Here is a 22,747-nt window from a genome sequence, read left to right on the forward strand (position 1 = left end):
GATAAACCAATCATTTGTGCCTCAGGCATCAGAATCGTGCCCACTGGCCTACGAAGACCGTTTTCAACAGCTTACAGTTTGTCCCATAGTGTTTTTTTTTTCTTGCAGGCACGGAAGTAATCCGTGAGGTTTATAGATGTTACCAAAGTTAACTGATCGTACAAGGTCTGGGAGGTTGGTGCAACACTTGGGCATGGGCGTTAGGGAGGATGGCCGGAATATACGGAATCAGGATTCGAAACGAACAGCTTTTCATGAACAACTCTTTTTCTCAGAGGGGTACACATGGTTCAAGGGGGTACATGATTGGGGATACATAAATAGGGGGAGAGGGGGAGGGGAGGGGAGGATACATGAGGTCTTGGGCTACATGACGGGTAATGCTATAGGATGCGAAGGGGTCTTGTCTAATTAAAAGCAAAATAGGAGGGGCAGGATAAGAAAGGTTAAAAAAAGGGTTTGTATCACAAGAAACTAAGGCGAGGGCATAAGGGGAGGATAAAATGGGGATCGTTCGAGGGCGTCATCAAGGGATTGGGCATCGACAAACAAGTGCCGGGTGTTTGATAGGAGGCGTAGTGCGAGGGGAATCTCGGGGCTCGAACTCTGGGCAAGGGGATGATGGGGAATTGAGCACAAACCACAGAACAGTTTGTGTCACCTGCAAGCAAATAGGCAAAGCTTCACCGTCCATTGGCAGTCCAGGTTGCGCTGGACTTGGCTGGCCTAGGCTAAAGCCGGGGCTACGGCATAGCCCATGACCAACCCGCCGGGCTTTCGTTGTAGCGACTTGAGCCTTCTTGTAACGAAGCCGCGACATGATTCGCTCGTTCACCAATAGGATCAAAGCGCGGAACATGATTTAGGACAAACCAGTGCTCATGTTAATCTGGCGCTTGACCTGCTCACGGGTCCAGCGAGCAGTCTCAATGGTACGCGGGCTGTATTGACGGGTAGCGCGGGTTTCACGAACGAGGGTAGTGACCCACTCGTTGCGGTAGTATGAAGAGAGTTCGCCGTTGGGGAAGGCGTCAGCAAGATCACCAAGAACGCCCATAGATGAGCGCATCAAGCCCTCGCTACGGTCACCCTCCTGGGAGATAATGTGGAGCAAACCGAAGATAGACTCAACAAACGGCTGAAGCTGGGTGATCTGGGGGCTACCCTTGTAGGAGAGAAGAATACCTCCCCAGGCATCCATAATACCCTCACGCAGTGATACAATGTACTCCACCATATCGTATGGAAGGTCAGAGCTAGTAGTGACCGAAGAGGCCTGCTGGAGAACACCAGCAACAACGCTGAGGTAGGTGTCAAAGGAGGTACCAATGGCCTGAGCAATGTCACCGAAAGTCTCCAAAATAGCTGGCTTGAGCTGGTTAGTGGAAGTGCGCAGTATTCCAAGCAGGAGGTTCATGAAGGTGTCGCAGTAAGGCTGAACCTTCTCGTTTAGAGCACGAGCAATATCACTGACGAGACCAATGGCCATGGCGCACAATCCAGGCTCTTCCTGGTTGCCCAAAGCATTGTACAGGAAGGGAGTAAACAATTCCATGTACTTGATGAAGTCGTCCTCCAAAGCGCTTGCCATAGCACCAACAGTGGCGAAGATAACATCGGGCACACTCGACTTGGGACCAACGGTAGCCAGAACCTGAAGCAGGGCGTGCATAATACGGTCAGCTTGGGGCTTGATATCAACCTCGAATCGTTGAACGATGGCCAAGATAACACTGATCAAGCTGGTCTGCATCTCTTCCAGAAGCATACGGTCCTCAGGACTGACGACCTGTTGCTGCATGGGAACAGTCTGTTCAAGACGCTGGAGGATAACGTCGGAAAGAGTGGCAACCATAGGAAGGCTGTCGTGGGCAGAGTTCATAACGAATGAGTTCAAAACCTCGTAACCAGCGGTACGAAGCTGGTTATCAGCATCCTGACGCTCAGTCACGGTCAACAGTGACTTGATGCTGTCTTCGAAGTGCTTAGAAAGGGGGTTGGTTTGAGTGCTACCATCGCCGGCAAAGCGGTCAGCAACGTTCATAAGAGCCCAGCAGCAGGAGCTGGCAATCTTGGGGCTACTAGCAAGGCCATTGAAGAGGCAAGAGATAAGGGGCTGGAGGTGGACATCCGGATCCAGAACCTCGGGGCAGCACTCGCAGACGCGGCCCAGGGCATAGGCAGTCGAATCGCGAACCGAGACGGAGTTGTCCTCCATCATGCCCAGAAGAACAGGCAGAGCCTGTTTAATCAGAGGCTCCAACACACTAGGCTCAGGGCCATCCATAATACCACCGAAGGCGGCAACAGCGGCATCACGACGGTGCCAGTCCTCGTTGCGGATGTTCTCCTCAACAAAAGCCACCACGGGCTGAATCACATCGCCCTGAATGCACTGAGCGTACAGCTGCAGAGCCTGGTAAGCAGCACGGGAAACGTTGTACTCGTCATCAGTAGCATCTTCGTCCTGGCGGCACATGGCCTGCAGCAGAACGGGAACAACCTCGCGAGTAGCCACGCGGGCGAATCCGAAAAATGGACGGGCCTCAGTACCTTCTTGCTGAGCCTGAACAAACCGGTTAGTCGGCATTTTTGAAAATTCGCCTGGATCGGATCTCTTAATACATACCTCAGCATTATCGTCCTCAATGGACAGCTCCTCCTCGCACACAGTGCACCAGAACTCAATGGCAAGCTTGGAGACCTCCTCCTCCTCGCTCTTGATACCCATGATGCTGAGGCCAAATAGAGCCTTCTCCATGTAGAAGCGCATCTTATCGTAGTATGCACCCATAATGCGGTTCAAGCAGCCGAATGCAGCAGCCTGGACACGGACCTCCTCGGCCTGAGTGGCCTCGCAGACAACCTGCATGATATAGTTTCGCTCTCCTTCGTTGTCCATGTTTGAGCGCACGAAATCAACGGCGTCACTGAGGGCAGCAATAGCAGCGTAACGAACATCCATGTTCGGCTCCTCGCGCCGGGCACCCTGAACAACGGCGGTCAAAATGGCATTAGAGTGTTGGATCAAGCTCTGGCGGAGCTCAGGATCCTGAGACTCGCAAATGAAACCGATAGTGGCCAAGGAGGACTGCTTCAAGTTATCGGATCCACTGGCGACGTTCTGGACGAGAATGTTCATAAGTTCAGGCCACTCATTGCGGGGCAACTCGATGGCAGCGATAGAAACGACCAGCTGGGCGGCAGCATGTCCGACTCGGGTGTCAGATTGCAAGGTCTTGATCGCGAGCTCCTTGACCTGTGTCTTGGTCTCTGTGGGGATATGTTGAACCCATCGCTGTTGCACCTCTTGCAGCTTGGCTTGGTCTCTGAAGGTGAAAGCGTTCTTCAGGGCGATACCTGCAGAAACACGGATGTGGGAGGGGGTGTTGTCGTTGGCCAGTTCCTGGCCCAGAGTAATAAGGTAGGCAGCCTAGAAAGAAGGAGAAAAGCAAATGTTAGCGGGCGGACGGGTCTCGGAGTTGGCAAGACCTCATGGTTATCCTCCAAGTGCGTAAAACTGAAGAGGAAAGGAGGGGATCACATACGAAGTCGACCTCCGCGGCGTGGGCGAGCTGTTGCTCAGCGTTGGAGCGAGTCGCCGTGTCTGGTGAAAGGCGGAGATGTCAGCAAAAGACTCTCAAAGGCGCAAAATCCCGAGATTTCCCTTGGGTTATAGAAGGAGAAGAACAAGACGTATTACATACCAGGCGACAGGGTGCTCTCTAACACCTGACGGGCATCCATGTTGGATGGCAGTTGAGAAGAGGGAGATGTGGGGGGGAAAGAGGGAGGGCGAAAAAAAGGAAAAAAGCTGAAAAGAAAAAGTAATGGGGACTCTTGTTGCGCAAAAGTCAAAGAATATCACCGGCACACGAGTCACAGTCCACCAAAAAGCGCGGGTGAGTGATGGAAGGAGAGGAAGAAGGTTGGTTGATGTTGGGAAGGGACGGAGTGTTTTTGTGGATATGACGAGGCATGCACCAGGTCTTTCCGCGATGAGACACAGAGAGGAAAAGGTGACTTCAAGACACGCCCAGAATACCGGAAAATCTGGGGAAATAAAGAAGGAGCTCCGTCAAACAAAGATTTGGAGTAAAAAAAAGGGTTTTTCTCAGCAGATAGAGTACAGAGAAGGGCAAGAAGGCCAGAATGAGGGATGAAGTCCATCGGGGAGTCGAGAGCTGATTGGTCAGTCAGCGGCGCAGGGATTCACGTGATCTGTACCTCAGGCAATCAATTTGCCTTTTTTTTCGTACTTTTTTTTCTCTTTGATTTTTTGGACAAATGAGCGTTGATTAGTATAACAATTATCCTGATAACTACTAAACAAGTCTTATAACTTTAAGCTATTATAATCCTATTCATAATTGGATCACATATAACGGTATTGTTATCAAGGCACTCTATTCTGCTAAGGCGCAGCATTCTCTTATACCCGTGGCTTATATATAATTTTTTCTTTTATTTTTTTTCTCTCTTGTTATGGAGCCCTTTTTGCCCCTCCATGGAAATTCTGCTTGTTTTGGTTTTCCTCCTTGAAGAAAAGCACCCACAGTCCATCGTGTGGCCCCAGCGACCGATCCATTTAGCCCTGGCACACACACAAGGCGTGAACTATTTTTTTTTCTAGTGGGGACAATCCTAACTTGGTGCCTGGCTAGTGGATGTGTCAGAAAAAACTGTGGACAATATTTCTAGAACAATCCACAGAAAAAGGTAAGGAGTATTGTATTTGATGAAGATCGCCGTTGATATTATCACTTACTATGTACGCCATACCTGGTACCTACATCTTCTTTGAGATCTTTGTTCATGCAGCTAGTCAATCTGGGTGACAACTAGTTATGTCGTCATGTATGCACGTATTGAGAATCAGACTATCCCACCCTGATGTGTATTCTTTGCTCTTATCACGACCTGAGTGTTAGGGTGTCTTCAAATGTTTCGCAGATAGTTGGAGCGGATAATCCTCTTCAATTTCAACGGAAATCCCTCTACAAACTTCAACCACCTGGGGATGGCTATATCAAGGATAACCTTGTCATCTTCTGCTCCAGCGCTGGGGCTGTGTTTTTTTTTCGTCAAATCTTCGAGTTTTTCAAGTTATACCATCTGACCCAGCATCCTGATGTGCAGCCTTGGAATAGACCTGACAAGCTTCAAATCCTTCCAGGTTTCTTATACTGTCGTCTATGAAGAACGGTACTGGGCCTGTGTACAATATGGATCTTACTTCTCGGCATCGGAGTAGTATTCTGCCCGCTTGGCTCAGTGGTAAAGCGTCCCACTCGTAAATATTGGAATGGGAAGATCCGCGGTTCGATTCCGCGAGTGGGCAATACTTTTTTTTTTGCTTTTTTTCTCCTCGAACCAACCAACCCTGGAAGCACCATTAATTAACTAGTTCATTCATATATGCTTCATCAACCTTAATTCTGCATTATAGCACTCCTTTATTTGCAATGTTGTAGATATAAGTCGACTACAGTAACAATTGAATCCGAGAGCCGCCATGGATCCACATGTGCAACGTGAAGCTGAAACGGGGGTCCATGAAGGGGCTTTTGAAGAGGGAGATTACGCTTATGCGCCTGTGGATGAAGCCCTGGAGTAGGATCTCCAAGTCTGATACTTTTAAAAGGCCAACCTTAGAACCCTCCCAGGTCGATCCTTCAGGGACCTTCGATAAGTGGAAAAAATACGAACCAGTCAATGCAGAATATTATCATTGGAATCTGAATCTCATAACGCCTACCATGGTATAATCATGTATCCCATGCAATTCAAGTGCTTACGCCTAGCCTTGAAGAATCTTTTGTTCCAAAACATCCTCAGGGTCCAAGGAGGTTTGGCGCCTCCTTAGGAATTGGTGATTTATTCCTCGACCACACTCTCGCCCTCCCCTTCCAAGCCTTCTTCCTCCTCTCCTTCTATCGCAGCGTCCAAATCCAAAACATCATACCGCGAAGAATCCCCATACAGAACACAAACCGCTCTCCTACCTCTGCGTCCATTGACATCAACACTCACGGGCTTCGCCTTCAATCCCGACGTCGCGAAAACATGCCTCACCATCCCAGCTTCGCATAGTGCAGAGACATTGAGCAATGTAGCCGGTATGCTAGGTTTCGAGCTTGATGGATGTGGGTCACACTGTGTGTATTCAAGCACACTTGATGATTGATCTGGCTTGGTGGAAGAGCAGTTGGCAGAGGGGGGTTGGAAGGGCAAATTCAGGAGGTAGGAGGGACCGGGATGGGTGGACCAGAGGATCATTAAGGTGTCATCCTCAACGAATTGAAGCTGTTTTATTTCTCCTTCTTGGAGATTCAGGGCGGCCATGGAGGTGCTTCGGGTAGAACTGACGCCGTTGCTTGAGTTTAGGATGAGACGATAGATGTAGACTGTATAATTGAGTTAGCATTATGTTCAAGATGATGGGAGATAAAACAATTCCAGCAGAGAATCACGTACTTAAGGATTTAGAAGTGGTAGACCGAGCCGCGAGGTAAATTGAACAGGGCCGTCCCTCTTCGCCGTCCTCATGGCAGATCTTCACGTCCAGAATGCTCTGGTCACAATCTGCATGGAGGGTGAGAGGTGATCGATGCAAAATGCCCCTTCGCTGCGTTAATGCGATCTCTGCAAAGACTTTGTCGAATTGGATACCCAGTCTTTTTGTCAAGTCATTTAATTTTGGTGCATCGACAGTCGAGCTATCGCCACCTTCAGCTTGAACACGACGCTGTTTTGCAAGTAGGGACTTGAATGTATCGTAGAATGACCGTTCATGGTCACCAGGGAGCCATTTGTCGGTGTCAGGGGTAGGTAGTTGAGGCACTCCGATCATGGGTAGTTGGCGGATGAAATTTCGAAGCACACTCTTGCGCAGCGCGCCTGTGATGTACTTCACCGTTGGTGGAACATCAAATAAGTCTCTCTTCTCGAGGAGCTCTTCTGCTGTCTGGGATAGAGGTTCGGCGTTCAAGATGAGGATTTCGTGTCGGAGCCAGCGCGAAAAGGCATTAAATTGGTCCAGCTCCTCGTTTGCGTTGATGAGTGTGGAATGCGCTAGGAGCTGTAGACAATCCAGCGTCTCGACAATTGCGCTTAGCTTGTGGGTTTTCAAACCGAGCACATCACTAAGTTTATGAAATTTTGACAACCCCACGAGTCGACTGAGGAGAACCTGGCTGCGGTCTAATGCAGGAAGAAGGCACTCGTGTGTTAGTCGACGGATAGCCTCATATCCACCCGAGACAGCCTTTTCCCACCTCTTATGTCCCTATGGCAAATCGTTAGAAGATCATCCATCATTGGTTCAAGGATATACATACTCGCTCTCCCACAATATCCACCAAGAACTCCTTAATTGTCTCGTAGCAATGCCCAGTGACCACAAGATGATAGATAGCAGTTACAAAGTCACAGTGATTCTTCTCTTGCAGATCTTCGTTCACACTACGCAAGAATCTCGCTGGCAATTCCTGCGCATTCTTCCACTCCAGCTCAATTTGTCGCTGTACGGAGCCAATATACCGAAGCAGGTTATGAAGCTGAGTGGTCTTCGACGCAAGAAGAGACAAGTATCGACCTGACTTGGTGATGAACCGGAGGTCGAGCGTAACCAGATCGAGAGGTGTACCAGCCGACCCTGACGCTAACAAGGCATGCGTCGAGCTCAAAGGATGCGACGCATAACGAAGAATCCGGCGCGACCCGGCGACCCCGGCAGATTCACTAACGGGGAAAGACCCGATCTCAAAACAGTCAAAGATCCGCAGATGAACGCTCCCATCATCGAAACCAACAAATAATACATCAACCGAGTCACTGGCATCCTTCGCAGACGAGTGAAACATAGCATCGATCGACGCCCGGGAGCTAAACAGCCCATCATCAGTCCCGGTCGCAGGTAACGTACTCAGCTTCGGTAGCGAGTTCTCGATATCCAGTAAAGCGAGCTCCCGCGGTAAGTCCGCCTTAAGCAGCGCAGCCGCCTTGGAGGGATGAACCCCGGGAGCCAGCAGATCCTCGACACCTATCTGACCCGCTGATTCAAGCAGATGTTTTTGCGCAGCTTTACTATCAGTAAAATTCACTCCCCAGCCCAAACATGTCACCTTTGGAGAAACGGGCTTGGCGTCCGGGTTTGAGTATTCCTCTTGCGCATTTTTGTAGACGGCGTAATGGTGCACCACCTTCCCGCTATACGCGCTCATAATACGCAGCGTGCCATCCCCACACGCGACAGCGAGAAAGCGGCCTAGAACAAATAGGTCAGACGAGATTCCATTGCAAAGCAGTCTCGCGATCGAGTATATTGATGTGCTGCACGTACCATTCCCCTTCCATGCTACTGCTCTCACTTCCCCATCTTCTTCATCGTCGCCCAGGTAAGGGTCGCCGCCGAATGAACCCCCGAATACACGTTGTCCATTCAGTCGGTAGATGCGTAGCTCTTCGTCCTCGGTCGCAAGCGCGATCAGGTCCATTGTTGGACAGTAGGCCAGGGTGCTGGGTTTACATTTCGCCGGGAGGGATTTCTCCCCCACGGGCGTGAGTTGTGGTGCTTCTTCTGCCATTATCGTGAAAACCTATTTTTGCATGCGATAGAGCCTCGCTCAGCCCATTCTGTTTTGGAGTTGAGGTTGTAGGAGTCCCTTGGGGAATTAGGAATTTGGGGATTTGGTGAAGTTGTTGATCGCGGTGGATCGTTTCTTGGCGCGTTGGATATTTGTGGGCGGGTGTTGCCATTTCTGTACCGCAGAACTACTTCCGATGTTTAAATGTTACTGAGTGATCTATCAATGTGTTTTCTTGGTGAACCTAAACAATTTCGAAAAAAAAAAAGAGAACTGGGAGTATTTTGCTGATTGCTTATTTCTGGCTTATTGAGTTTATTCATCGCACAGTTTTGTGCTATGTACTAATTCTATGTGTATAGTATTGACTCTGTATATAATATGTCCTTGGTGGCCAGCACCAGGAATTGCAAGTAGGTTGACGTGACTCAGAATGGTTCTCCATCCATCTCAGCCTGGATAATGTTCTTCAGGTAACTGAGTTCGTCCATCATCTCCTGCATAGTCGCCTTGCCACGGAACGAGGAGGCATCGCTACGCCGAGAAAATGTTCCGGAATCGCGTCGGTCATTCTCGGACAGAAGAATTGGTGATCCTTCACGACTTTGCGCGAGAGAAAGCGCTTGCATGGATTCCAGCGCACTGAAAAGTGCAGCGTGGCGTTTCGGGTTGCTTTCGATCTCATCCATTTGGTCGATTCCAAGACCAGAGCCGGAGAGATGAGGTGAGGAAAGAGAGACTGTGAGCTGTGGCAGCCATGGTGGAATTTCGCCCGACGCCGAGTTGGGGGACGAGGGCTTGGAATGTACAGTGAGGTGAGGAGTGTTGGGATCGGTATTGGTTGCGTTGTCGTTGGACGTGAGGTCGGGGGTTCCCCATTCTTCTGGGGTTTGAGACCCATGTGAATCCCCATGAGACTCGATCGGGATTGTTGTATTGGAGATTATTGACTCGCGTGAGCTATCCTCGGTCTCTGTGTCCGTGCTCCATTCCGAAAATCGGCTGTATTCGGCCACGAAGCGGGAATTGGTGAAATCGTCCGCAGTCATACTGGAAAAGTGACTGTGCAGCACTGCTGCATCCAATGCTTTGTCCCGTTCATCGATGGCGCGTACCGCTTCGTCCATAACGGAAGAAGGTGTATTGGGGAGGGAAGGCAGTCTCTTCTCACTGACATCCGGCCCAGTAGGTGTCATATCGTCGGAGCCGCTTCTGGCATGCTTCGCTTGCACACCCTCAGAGCCAGAGCTAGATGCAGCAGCTTTGGAAGCGCCAAGTTTCCGATTTTGTGGACGCGTCTCCACAGTGAGAAGATTTCGAGCTTGGGGAGCATTACCTGCCTTCGCCTTGAGTGCACGACGGGTCTGAAGGCTTGACGGAGCAGAGGGATCCGAGTGGCCTGTTGAAGGAGACACGGCGCCAGAATTGACGCAGATACCAGGAACATTGCGGCGCTCGTTAACAGGAGCCTTTTGGCGCAAGCTTTCATTGAACGCCTGCGCCCTCGGAGATGGCCCCGGTCGCTTTTGAGTCAAAGCATGGCGTAAACCAAGACCTCGTGGGGGAGACACCGAACGTCCCTCTTTCGACTTTTCGTTTCTCCGGGTGGCACTGTTGGGCTGAGAGACACTTCGATGGAGGAAGCTTCCAGATGGCGAGACACTGGGGGGATTTAAAGAAGATTGACTGGGGTTCGGGATAGAAGTTTGCAAGCGGGCCAGGTTCGGCTTGGGAGGCTTGCGCGGGTTCATGTATTTGTCTTCGGGGTTCATTGTGCGGTAGTCTTCCTTCTGGGAGCTGCTACTAGCGGAGCGACCATGGGAATGACTATCCGGTAAGATGATGGGCACATTCAAAACATTAAGAGGTTGTCCCGGCAGAAGAGGACATTTAGTGGTGACAGGCTCAACCTCGCTATAAGACTCCACGTCATCATTCAACAAGTACTGCATTGATGTTAGTTACTCAGCCCAAGTAAAAGTAAACAAGTCTTGGCAACTCACATAATACCAGTAGGTGGCCCCCATCTTCAATCCACCCGTGCGCCATTGATTTTTGTCAGGCCCGTCGCCCATGATATCCGTAAAAGTATGACATCCCTTCCAATGGCCCGGTCCAGCGCGTCTGTCCCTTTCCATCGCATACGGTTTCAAGAAATTATCCCATGATCCGAGGAGCTTCACCGACCAAACATCGGGGTTGGTATTTCTGAGCCAGGTCAGCATTGTTTTCTCTTATAGTCCATGAATTGTGGGATTGGGACGGAAACTCACAATAGAAAAGTCATCAGGGTAGTCGATCTCATCGCAATGCAACACGCGCTCAAAAGAAAATGATCTCAAAGGGCCAGCAGATGCACCCAAAAAAAAGCCGAAAATACCAAAGACACAATGAAAATGCTAGCAAGGGAGAGTGCTAAGATAACAAGGGAGTTGAAAAGAAAGACCGACAAGATCAACGATAGTATACAGACAAAAAGGAAATGCGATGCAAATGCAATTGAAAAGAAAGAAGAAGAAGAAGAAAAAAAAGAATGAATGAATGTCAATGGAAGTTGCAGGAGAAAGAAAAGAAAAGAAGTGTCCGAGTAAGAGAGCGAATGCAAATATAAAGAGAAGCTTGGAAGAAGGGCCAGCCCAGACAATCAACAAATAGCTGTTTCTATAATTACCACCCTTTTGAGATTAACGGTGCCTGTTTCAGATGATGACAGGTCTATTAATGGGCGTTCAAGAGCAGTTTCAGAGTTGAATAAGGCAAACCCATTGCCCTGACACAGGGGCAAAAGAAAAGGGCAAAGAAGGGCAGAGAATGCTTCAAGAACCGCGAGAGGATAAGCAGCTAATTGTAGAGTATCCGTAATTTCCCAGGGATACTGCAGGGCGACAAGGTAGACCAATGGGCGGGAGGGAAGGCGAAGCGCCCGGATGTACCTGCAGGACAGCCAGGGTTCCCGGCGCTTCGATGGGGTTGGATTGGCTGGATTGTCGAGTTCGTGATTTCGTGATTTTGTGATTTCGCGATTTCACCCAAGTGATTTGGGGATTTGGTTTGTTGTTGTTCTTGTTTTCGGTGTTTATAGGCGATGTTGTGAATGGTATTTTTTTGGAGAGAGAGGAGAAGGAGAAGGAGGCGAAGGTGGTGATTTGACTTTTTTTTTTTTTTTCTTTGCGGTGACGCGCGATCGGCGCTGCGGGGAATATTGAAGCGTGATGGCTTTGGATGCCGATCGGAAGAACGATGCGGGTTAGACGAAATTCAATAGATCAGGTAGATCAAGGTTGAATTAGAGATGGGGCTTGGTATCAATAATACTTCAATAGATTCAAATGCTCGGAGATTTAATTCAAAGCTCAAAGATTTGTTTGGAGATTTTTGGAGATTTTGGAGCTTGAGATTTGCATCTTCTACTGCAACATGTTCAACCATGGTTGCCAACAACACACTACTGCAAGGTACATCTACCTAATTTAAGAACGCGTCAGGTCACTTGAAGAGATCACATTTACTCGGGTTGTATTTATATATCAGATCAAAAATGCAAAATGCAAAATGCAAAATGCAACATTTGAAAATGCAAGGCTCAATTCCCAAATGCTTTCCCCCCTGACGCCAAATACCGTGATTCGATGATCGACCAGGATCCACTTGGGCGGTTCCTGAAATCCGCGTGGCGTGGGAGATGAAATATGACTGGTCTTATTCCAAGCTTGTAATAGCTCTAAATAATCGCGATAACTGGGAAGAGAAGAAAAAAAAAAAAAAAAAAACAAGGTGATTCGCGTAGTGGAATAAATACTAAATTAAATCCAGGAAACATTGAAGCGAGAAGCAAAATCTAAACTCGTTGCCGATCCAACTTCTTATTCACTGACCCCAAAACACACTTCAAGATTCCCTTCGCATCCAATGTTGACCCCGTAGAACCTCTCCAAGGCACCGTATCCACAATATCCCTCAATTTCCCATCTTGGCAATACCTGCCCAACTCATCGTCCAACTCCTGCAAATATTTACTCGCATCTTTATCGTCCCCAATCTGGAAAAATTGAATCCCAACCTGCCACGGCAAGGCGGGCGGGCACTGAGGACTACTAGTATCCAACATCCGTGCCACCTGCACAAGAACACTCTCCGTATCATCCGTAAATGCCCCATCCGTGATTGTAATGATGTTAACAGGCTTCACAAACAGCGACGGATCAGATAAATCCCCATATTGGTTCTGCGATGCCTGCATTCGCTCCACACGCTGCATGTACGGCTTCAGAATGTCGCGGAGCCGTCCCCCAACTGCGGTGGCTCCGCGCGGAGTGACACTGCTGAAGATCTCACGTACCTCCTGCGCACTGGTGACGTTCTCGTAGGCACCGCTGGTGCTGCTGCGGTTGGCGTGGGTGAAACGGGTATTTCGGTGGTTGAGGAAGTAGACGTCTATTCCGTCGCTGTCGTGTTGGGTGCAGATTGGTGCGATGGCGGCGATTGCGGCTTCGGCTTCGCGCCAGCGGGGTCCGCACATGCTAGAGCTGTCATCGACGAGGAAGATTGTATCGAAGTCTTTGAGGAAGTCGAAGTCCGAGTCTCCGGCTGAAATCTGGGACTGACCTGCTTGAGTGCTTGCGGATTGATGCTCTTGGTAGGCTGGGGGGTCCCAGGATGCTGATTTGTTGGAGCTGTCCGGGTAGATGCTGGGTTCGGGGTTGAAGTTGAAGGTGTGGTTGGGTTGACTGGACATGTTGGGGATAGACCTCTCGGTAGATTGATGCCCACGGCGCTTGAATATGGAGAAACCACGGCCCATTCTGGATGGCTTTTGATATTCTGTAGGTTCAGGTGTGTATACTAGGCGAGGTGCTTGGCTCGAGTGTCTGTTGCTGGATGGGAAGGAGGACCAGAGGGGAGGGGGAGTCGCTCTTTCAAATAGAGGCATTTGAGTGATATTTTCAAGGTTGCCCAAAATGTGATGCAAATTCCAAGATGGATGAATTGGAAGGTTGGGCTGGTCCAAATGTCAAAAGGACGAGTCTAAGTCATCCAAGGTTGATGTTGGTCCCAGTAGATTTCCTTGTTGCACTATAACGAAAGAACTATGTAACAAAGAAATATATCTCATTCTTTATAGATGAGGATCAAGTCAGAGGGTGAAACAAGGCTGTATCCTGGGCAACATTACCAAATACCTTGGTTGGTGGAGTCGCTAATCACAAAAGAGCCTCCTGCTAGTAGTTGATCTTTCCGTAGGATGACTATGGCATACTTCCTCCCCAGGACAAGCACACGAGCCGGGGATCCATGGATTCAGAATTCCGATAAGGCAGAATACACATAAAATTCTCCAATAGGTTAGCTGCCAGAAGAACACTGCCCTGCACTCCATGGAAGCAATAAGGCTACACCGCTTGGACACAATCGGCCATATTAGCGCGTGGCTGGAAAAGGGTTAATAAAGTAACCCCGGACAAGGTGGGGCAGGAAACGAGAGGTTTTAGATTAATTCAATTATTACGAAAAAGCTATGCATCCATGCCTGAGTCACCAACAAGCTTTGTTCTTGCGACTCAATGTTTCGCAAGGCGGAGTTGGTGTGTACATCATGTACATGGATGATGGGGGCTATGCGCACAGCCCCAGAGGCAATGAGAATGACCCCGCAAGGCAGACACGGGAAGAGACCGTGCGAGAAATTAGCCAATAGGTTAATTGGAAATGTGGAGAATTTCTAAGTGGTTCGAAATAAAATATTCGTAGCCTTCAATTGATGTTTCTAAGAAGCAGTAATTTCTAGTTCTCACTCTGGAAACATGTGGATCTGACCATGACATAGTAGTAGGTATGAGCGCTCCGAGTCTAGTAACTCTCAACTAAAAGGAGATGAATGAATACGGTGGGAAGAGTAAAGAAAAGAGACCAAGCACATGGCATCTGGATATATAGGGCAATGAAGATGCCCCCTGTACATACAACAACAACAATTGCCTCAAATTTCCATTAAGCCGGATGGTTGAAGGGGAGACCAATCATCTATCTGGATGGCCGGTTGCGAGGTCGGAGTCTCGTAAACGGCCTCCTCCTCAGTAAAGCGGCTCTGCTCTTCTTCAGTACCACCAGGCAGAATCCCCGGATCCGAGGCGACAATATCCCCCACGGCTAAAGCTTGGTCCAACCCAAAAGTGTTGCCGAGCATACGTAGACACTGTACCACCCACCGACGAAGCGGGTGAGTTGGACCTTCTGCAGTTCCAGCCAGGTACAATGGCCACAACAGAATCGTGCCACCTAGATAGCTGTCTGGCGGTGGCAAGGTTGGATCGAGGCTTTTATGATGCACACCAATGCAGAAGGGCACACTGCGGCTGATGTCAACAGCAAGGCGATGGATTGTTGCACGGAGAGCCTGGCATTGCTGTCGAAATTCTTCCGACAAGTGCTTCAACGAGGACGATTCGGTCATTTGTCGGATGTTCTCTAGAATCATCTTGCTGACGATTATTCGAGCACAGCGGTATTGGTTCCATGAATTACAAGCCCAGAGATTGGGATATACATGGTAGTGCTCGTCGTATAAGGGCAGGCCTCGACATCGTGCTTGGAACTTGTAGTCGAAACGGTCCTTCTTATGAACTTCGTAGGAAAAAACGGGCGGCAAGCCGGCGAGCCAAGAGATCAGATCGGCTTCGATGGCCGATGACCCCGTGATAATTTGTTGATCGTCGGTCAGTCTGCCTGAGATGACATCGGACCGTAAATTGGAAAGCCGACCGATGATGATGATCAATCGGTTCGCATAGGCCTCGTTCGGGCGGAGATCTAGGATAAACCTCGAGCACTCCAACAAGGACTCGGGGACTCGGGCGTTTCGTTGCATACAGCTGACAACCTGTGTGTATTGGAGGGTTCATGGTTAGTGGGTGGGGAGAAAGAAAAAAAAAGTTCTGAGAAATAATGAAGGTAGATACAAACAATTTGATACCGTAGATGCATAAATAGACGAAGGCCGGTTTCAGTCTTGAGTTGTTCAGGACCGCGCATCTCCAGAAGAGCTGTGGCTCCATTTATATGTCTGGTCCACAGGTTGATGTCCTGTGGGGCCCTGGAAGTAACAACCTGTGCGGGTCAGCGTATATCGTAAATCGGGTTGAAACACCACAAGATCTGCGCTTACATCGTATATGGCAAGCAGCACGACCGCCCCGAGCGCTTGATTGGACCTAGCCTCATCTGGCCTAGTCAATGCATCATTTAGCAGCGTCAATGCTGTGGCATATTCTTTTTGTGCCGTATGCATAAGTTGCGGCACTTTTTTAACACGGGATAACATAGCCATTGAGACAGCGCCCATACTTGCCTGCATAGCACTCTGACTCAACGGCCCCCCGGACTGTAATAAGAATTTGGTCATAAGATCTGTGGTCCAAAATGCGCCCGGGAAAGCATGGGAGTGCATGAAGTAACATATCGCATCATCCTTGGTTGGACCCAAAGGCTGAACCTCCAGGGGGATGACCCATTCACCCGGCAGGACATATTCTGGAGTTCCATTGAAGTCGACATATTCTGAAGTTCCGTTGAAATCGAAAGGAATTTGGTACTCCACCGGAACGTTAGTTGGGGTAATTGGGGAGCTAGGATTCCGAGAAAGGGATGCAGGTCGCGCTAGCGACTGTTTCGACTTCGAGGGCAACTTGGCCACGCCGACGGAACTTGAACTGTTTGCCTCCGCCCGTGCCTTTCTCACGACTGATTGGCTTTCATCGCGGAACATTAATGATAACTGGTCTCGATATCCAGGGCATTCCCGCTTGGCTCTTACGCACTGCGAACAGGCCGGTTGGGCCTGATCACATCGGACTTTGCGTGTCCGGCATTGACCACAACCTTTACTGGGCTTTCCGCAGTAAACCATGACCGAACGGAATCCTGCAATCCTGGAATCCTGATCTTCAGGGCGCTCTTATAGACTTTTGCGAGGTATTGACGGCTTTCTTCTTTCAATGTTGACTGGGAGGAATAAGTATCAACAGCCTTGGAATACTGCCTAGAATCCTCGACCTTGAGGCTGCACCGCCACTTTAGCGTCTGGGCGTTGCGTATGACCCCACCATTGACCCCACATTGCAAAGCAGGATCCAATCACGTTTCATGAATGCGCCAACATCACCCAAATGAGGTATGCATTGCGAGTTGAGATCGACTGTGGGAAGCTTGTCTGACAGCACTTTAAAATAAGAAATCGGCTAACATCCAGATGTACTTGCAGGTCAAGCCACAGTCCCACACGGTAATGATCGGTCTGCAGGTCGTGGAGGATAGAGACTTTGGACTTGAGCGACTCATGAACGCATCAATCCCAATTAGCGGCCAGTTAACCTGAATGTCATTATGTATGATATATCGGGTCTGCAATTCATAAGATAAAGGTAAGAAACAACAAGCAAGGTACCCAAATACTGAGCAATCGCGCTAATGATAGAAACAGAGGGAAAAAATCAATCTTGGAACGCTCTTTTTCCTCATGGATCTCTTCGACTCGCGATCTCAGGCTCTCCAACTTCCACAATTCAAACATTCTCCAACAAACATAGTCCACCACCCATTCACCAAACAAAGTCGAACCCCACCACAGCAGCCATGCCAAACCACCATAATAGAACCAGTCTGGCCTTCCCACCCAACTCCTCATGAACCATGGCCATTCATTCCTCAGAGAGTTCGCCACAAGCTCTCGTGAGAACGAGTCGGTATCATATGGACTGTTGTTGTTGACGAATGTAAGTCGCTTCTGGAAGACCTCACTGATGGGTTGGTACACCGAGTTTGCGGGCAGAGATCTATGCGCCCGATTGTGAATATTGGACTTGACCGTGCCGACCATGCAAACCATGACTCTCACACCAAGGGGACGTAGTTCCTGACGCAGCGTGCGACTATAACTGACAATGGCCCCTTTGCTAGCACAATATGCACTTCCGAAGGCGTACGGAACCAGAGCCGCCAAAGACGCGATATTGATAATCAAGCCCTGGGCTTCAATCAGAAGATCCGCGAACCCAGCTACCATTGCCATTACCCCAAAGACATTAGTCTCAAATGTTGTCCGCACATCCTGGATATCAAGATCTAGCGCAGGATGAGTGTGGGTACGACCTCTAGGCCCAAGAAGACTTGTTCAGCATGACAGGAATTTCGTTTCGGAGAATCCGGACCTTACGCGTTATTGACTAGAATGTCTAGGCGACCTCCAGTGAGCCCGGTAACAATTTTGTGACACGATTTGATGCTTATAGGATCTGTCACGTCTAGTTGGACGGTGCTAATCCCCAGAGCCCCCAGTTCCTTTAAAACGGATAGATCGCGAGCGGTAGCGATTACATGAAGGCCTAGACAACGGTCAGTGTTCCGATCATCAGTATATTTCCGTGTCTTCCCCACATACCCTTTTTGTGAAATTCGTGGCAAAGACCATGGCCAATGCCTCCAGGTGTGCAACTAAAGTCTGATGTTAGCAACGCTTCATTCACAACGAATTTCTCATACGCAGACATACCCTGTAATGAGAACTGATTTTTGACCGAGTCTTTCGGACATTTTACGTCGTCTATAGCTTCTGCTACCTCCAAAGATTGCGTCAAATGTGAACGGTGAGAAAAATGTCAAAAAATTGGCAGATGTGATCGTTGAGCTCTGCGACCTATTTTTTCAATGTGATGTCCCAATATTTTGTGACATTCGAAAGGACAAATTATGAGGAATGTTAGAGTCCAGCTGGTGTTTTCCCACTTTTTGGCAAGAACTTATGGGGGCCGCCAAACCTGGGAATTTCAAGTTGAGCAACCTGCTTCCTGAACAGGCAATCTTTAGACCAGAATCATAACTTTGGAAGATGACCTCGGGAGAGGTTATTTTTGGTTCCAATATTTAAGAAGCGATATCTTTTAAAAGTTGCAAAGATGGATCAGGGATATTTAGCATGATAGTAAAAATACTATTCTCTACTGTTTTGTAGTCAATCTTTCGAAGATATTCCCTCGGTTGTCAGTCTATAGAAGCTGTGGATTTGAATTATTTTGGTGACATCACACCACTGATCAGTTAAAACAGCGACAGGCTGGCCGCAGTGAAAAGGCCTAAGTTAGGCAAACGCTTGGACGTAAATCCGACTGCTCGCCCCCCAATAACAGCCCCAAGGGACCCCAATGAATTTTATGGGGCAATTTCCGTGGTGAAATTTCCTTTTGAAGAAACCAATGTCCGGGTCAGGAAGAAAAGGGGGTTTAAGTCATGGCCCCCAGTTTTTGCATGTCACTTTCACTGTTATTTATGAAGAACGTTACATGTCAGAGCTGGTCTGTGAGCTTGGTCGAGATTACAATACGAAGCCTGCTTCTTGCATACTATTTTGGCCATTGCCGACAATACTTGTGAAATACAGAAACGAAGCTAAGCTACATCAGGTAATTTAGTTAAGTAGCGCATCATCGGAAGATCTAAATGAATCCTCGTACGATTGCAAAATTGGGGTCTTCTATTACTTCGCATCACAGGTATCTGAGCCTGATTCTCTGATTGGATGGAAAGAAGGACAAACAGTGGGGATTTTTTTAATTCAACATGGCCTTGACACTTTACCACTCGCTGATTTGACAAGATCCCTGTCAAGTCGTTTCTATGTGGCTCTTCTTTAGTCCGTAACAGGGCAAGGAGAATAGGTAAGAATAGAAAAGGGCAATTCACATGTATAATATTCATCCAACGTAAGAAACTGTATTCAGTGCTAAATTATCAGAATATAAATCGACAGTCCGCCAAGTGCGCCAAGTGAGTCCAAGGAATTTTATCCAAAGCTTGTCTCTTACTAGTAGGACTACTGCTGCCTATACACAAAACACGCGTACCCACAGCTGCCCAAAACGCGTCATATAGTTCCAAGTTTTGAAGTCAACTATCGCATCAATGGCATCCACCACCACATCCCCAGTCTCCTTCAAACGCCTCCACCCCACCGTTGGTGCAGAGTGTCACGGAATCGATTTCTCCAAAACACTACCCGAGGAAGACATCAAGACTATTCGCGATGGTATGGCCAAATATGGTGTCCTTGTGTTCCGTGGAGCCCAACTCGATGATGCGCGCCATGTAGCCTTCGCCCGGCAGATGGGGGAGCTCGACTCGTCCACCGTTTTCGTTGCGCCCGGCAAGAAGTACCGTCTAGACCCTTTTGTTGAACTCACCGACGTATCCAACATCGAAGACGATGGCTCCCTTCTCCAGAAAGACAGCTTGAAATACCAACTCGGTCAGGGAAATAACCTCTTCCACGTCGATTGCTCCTACAACAATCGCCGCGTGGGACTTTCCATTCTTCGCGCCCACCAATTGCCCCCCAAGGGGACGGGTGGCGGAACCGCATTTGCCGATACCAGAACTGCATATGATGACTTGGACGCTGAGACAAAGGAGAAGATAAATGATTATGTCTTGTGGCACTCGATCTGGCATAGCCGTCGTCTTGCTGCGCCGGATTGCGAGTTCTTGGAGTATATGCCCGCGGAGAAGAACTCGATGGCTCGTCACAAGCTGGTTCAGCTGCACGAGCCCAGTGGAAGAATGAACCTTTACATTGCTGCTCATGGACATCACTTCGATGGGTGGACGAAGGAAGATAGTCAGCCTGTTATCCAGGCTTTGCTTGAACACGCCACCCAGGATAAGTATACGTTCACAATTGACTGGGAGAATGATGGCGATATTGTCATTTGGGTATGTCAAGGCATTTATTCGGTCCTACACTATCAGCACTAATACATATTCAGGACAACACCTGCGTCATGCACAAAGCGGCTGGAGGCTCATTTGCGGGCAAGTATGTTCGTGATATGAGGCGCGCAACCCTTCTCGACTCTTCATCCACTGCCTGGGGACTGAATCCTCAGAAGGAAGAGTCACAAGAAGATCTTATGTCAGACTTTGTTAAGGGATATATTGCGTCGAAGAGAGGGGCTGCAATGAAGGCGGCTGCTGCCGCTGCAGCTGCCGAGAAAGCAGTTCCCAGAGAAGATGCAGCTATCGCGGCTTAGAAAGAGGACAAGAAAGTTTTCACGGCAATTCATGATGAGTTTTTAGCTTGTTGGTTTAGATTTTACCATCATCTCTCTGGTTGAATCCAGGGGAATCTAATTAGTCATGTAACTAACTTGGACGACCGCGTTATGCTTGTTCGCACTATTCAGTTAGCGGCCAGAACAAGCCCTTTCATGATAAACTGGCACTCGAGAAAACTTCAATTAAAAGTAAACAGAACTTGATATGGAAAGTCGATGGTTGAGCCTATAAAGCAAGCGATGGTGGCTATGCTTACATAACCAGGGGTTTTTTTTTAAAAAAAAAAAAAAAAAAACATTGAAGCAAGAAGAAATAATTGAACGACATCTCGAACCTGAAAAAGAGAATGACGAGCTAACGCCACCGCGGAAAATTCCACACATGCACCAACTTAAGACCTGAACATGCGCCTCCAAAGAGATGACTGGACTTGAATCACTTGAGTCACTTGATGCTTCAATGGGGAGTAGAAACAGTTAACCGAAAGCTCTAGAAAATATCTCGTTTTAAGCATGTCTTTGTATTTCTGCCGGGCCTCTTCCCTCTCATTGTCCGAGAGCTCAAAGCCCCGTTGAGCCGAACAGCACCAACACTGTGTAGTACAGTGACCCCTTCCTTTAGGACTTTCTGATAGAGCTCTTCGAGCGCAGCACCCACAGCCTCGACTGCAGCAGCCACCTCTTTCTGCACAGTCTCGGACCATTTCTTCACGCATATACCAGTCCTTGTCAGTCCTCAATTTATCATAGTGACGCTGTACAAGAGGAGAGTGCGCAGTTTCTGTCTGATAAAGTGCTTGTTGGTTATGGTAACATTGGACCCGATTTTCGTCCAGTTGGCTTTGTACTTTTGCAAGCTGGACTTTGCTATTGGGCTCAATAGCTGCGGCCTTGTGGAGAGCCAGGATCTTGTGTTGTAGCATTTCCTCGCGTTGAAGTGCTTCACGCAGTGCGTGCTCAGCAATCAGCGTTTTGGTGCAATAAGAGCAATCCACATACTCTCCTTCAAATTTTATCATCCAATCTTGGCTAGAGTAACTCCAATAAACATCAACTCTGTGAGTGAAGCTTCCCATGATGTTAGAAAGTGGTATGTAACGTAGTGTGTGGGCGAGTAAAAGGAGTCGTACGAACGCTAGGGGTGAACGAAAAGAATAAAAAAACACATTACGAAGAAAAATGAAGTAGTAGGTGTACGTATTTGAGAATGTTTAAAGTCCAAATCCTAGTACGCCGCCGTCCAAAATTGGATATACCCCGATAAAGACTCGGAAGCAGTGTACTAGACTTAATTAAGAAACAGCTCTATCCCTCAGTACTGGAGAAAAATGGAAATATCAATTGATTAAAAATTATGTCGATGCCTAAGATTGACTAGTCGTTATATCATAGTCAAAGAAAGGCAGCGGCTATGCCATATCCAATGCCCAAAATTCAAGGAACGATTATAATACCTATATTATATCTCTATTCATAGTAGCTTTTTTAAATCTCAGTCGATTCTTATCAAGCAGCATATGTATATTACATGCTAATATGTTATGTACATTTGCTTGAGGCACAGACCGTAACCCACAGTCCCAATAAGCCTCTAAGGACCAAGCAAAACATAACAAGGGAGCCAATACCCGCAATCACATTTTCCAAGGCAGTGAACAGGTCACCGTGAATCGTGAATCAAACCAGCCCCACACAGCGCAAGGACTGTGACAGCGATGATGCACAAGAATCCAAGGGCAATCCACTTAGCACGGCTTGAGCTTCCTTTTCTCGGCTTTGGTGGCTTCTTATGCGCCGGCTCTTTCGACACAAGACACTCTTCGTTTAGATTGGAGTATTGAGCCTCCAAGTCTTCGAGAAACTTGGATTGATGACTACCAAGGTACGCCTTTTCGGGCGAAGAAACATTGGGAGAAGACATCATCTCCGTAATCTCCGCCTGAGTATGTGAGATTTGAGAAGGCGAGAGAGCGAAGAGTGAGAAGAGTGACAAGTGACAAGTGAGAAGTGAGAAGTGGTAAGAAGAGGTTAAAAGTGAGAGCAATTAAATGCAAGAGAAGT

At 48.3% G+C, this 22,747-nt stretch overlaps 9 protein-coding genes across 9 annotated transcripts; 1 reads left to right on the forward strand and 8 right to left on the reverse strand.

Annotated features, from left to right (window-relative positions):
- Positions 1-526: 526 nt before the first annotated feature.
- On the reverse strand, positions 527-820 carry N7466_001190 (uncharacterized protein; the record flags this gene model as incomplete). Its single annotated transcript, XM_057160588.1, has 1 exon — positions 527-820. One exon carries the CDS (start codon positions 818-820, stop codon positions 527-529), a length of 294 nt encoding a protein of 97 aa, XP_057026836.1.
- A 42-nt stretch (positions 821-862) lies between these two features.
- Positions 863-3,747, reverse strand: N7466_001191 (karyopherin beta; the record flags this gene model as incomplete). The annotated part of the gene is made up of 4 exons (XM_057160589.1): positions 863-2,566; positions 2,630-3,433; positions 3,549-3,607; positions 3,708-3,747. 4 exons carry the CDS (start codon positions 3,745-3,747, stop codon positions 863-865), a joined length of 2,607 nt encoding a protein of 868 aa, XP_057026837.1.
- Positions 3,748-5,877: 2,130 nt separating this feature from the next.
- Positions 5,878-8,588, reverse strand: N7466_001192 (uncharacterized protein; the record flags this gene model as incomplete). Its single annotated transcript, XM_057160590.1, has 3 exons — positions 5,878-6,407; positions 6,478-7,288; positions 7,341-8,588. 3 exons carry the CDS (start codon positions 8,586-8,588, stop codon positions 5,878-5,880), a joined length of 2,589 nt encoding a protein of 862 aa, XP_057026838.1.
- A 428-nt stretch (positions 8,589-9,016) lies between these two features.
- On the reverse strand, positions 9,017-10,813 carry N7466_001193 (uncharacterized protein; the record flags this gene model as incomplete). The annotated part of the gene is made up of 2 exons (XM_057160591.1): positions 9,017-10,534; positions 10,592-10,813. 2 exons carry the CDS (start codon positions 10,811-10,813, stop codon positions 9,017-9,019), a joined length of 1,740 nt encoding a protein of 579 aa, XP_057026839.1.
- A 1,613-nt stretch (positions 10,814-12,426) lies between these two features.
- Positions 12,427-13,389, reverse strand: N7466_001194 (uncharacterized protein; the record flags this gene model as incomplete). Its single annotated transcript, XM_057160592.1, has 1 exon — positions 12,427-13,389. One exon carries the CDS (start codon positions 13,387-13,389, stop codon positions 12,427-12,429), a length of 963 nt encoding a protein of 320 aa, XP_057026840.1.
- Positions 13,390-14,565: 1,176 nt separating this feature from the next.
- N7466_001195 (uncharacterized protein) lies at positions 14,566-16,350 on the reverse strand (the record flags this gene model as incomplete). Its single annotated transcript, XM_057160593.1, has 3 exons — positions 14,566-15,465; positions 15,549-15,692; positions 15,751-16,350. 3 exons carry the CDS (start codon positions 16,348-16,350, stop codon positions 14,566-14,568), a joined length of 1,644 nt encoding a protein of 547 aa, XP_057026841.1.
- Positions 16,351-17,088: 738 nt separating this feature from the next.
- Positions 17,089-18,173, reverse strand: N7466_001196 (SDR family oxidoreductase; the record flags this gene model as incomplete). Its single annotated transcript, XM_057160594.1, has 4 exons — positions 17,089-17,734; positions 17,797-17,965; positions 18,022-18,074; positions 18,133-18,173. Coding segments are annotated over 4 exons (909 nt in total), but the record flags the coding sequence as incomplete, so codon positions are not given.
- A 1,365-nt stretch (positions 18,174-19,538) lies between these two features.
- Positions 19,539-20,662, forward strand: N7466_001197 (TauD/TfdA dioxygenase family protein; the record flags this gene model as incomplete). The annotated part of the gene is made up of 2 exons (XM_057160595.1): positions 19,539-20,345; positions 20,399-20,662. 2 exons carry the CDS (start codon positions 19,539-19,541, stop codon positions 20,660-20,662), a joined length of 1,071 nt encoding a protein of 356 aa, XP_057026843.1.
- A 1,684-nt stretch (positions 20,663-22,346) lies between these two features.
- On the reverse strand, positions 22,347-22,607 carry N7466_001198 (uncharacterized protein; the record flags this gene model as incomplete). Its single annotated transcript, XM_057160596.1, has 1 exon — positions 22,347-22,607. One exon carries the CDS (start codon positions 22,605-22,607, stop codon positions 22,347-22,349), a length of 261 nt encoding a protein of 86 aa, XP_057026844.1.
- Positions 22,608-22,747: the final 140 nt, after the last annotated feature.

The sequence above is a fragment of the Penicillium verhagenii genome (assembly GCF_028828195.1).
Source record: "Penicillium verhagenii strain IBT 33310 chromosome Unknown utg000002l_segment0_segment0, whole genome shotgun sequence".
Lineage (NCBI taxonomy): Eukaryota > Fungi > Ascomycota > Eurotiomycetes > Eurotiales > Aspergillaceae > Penicillium > Penicillium verhagenii.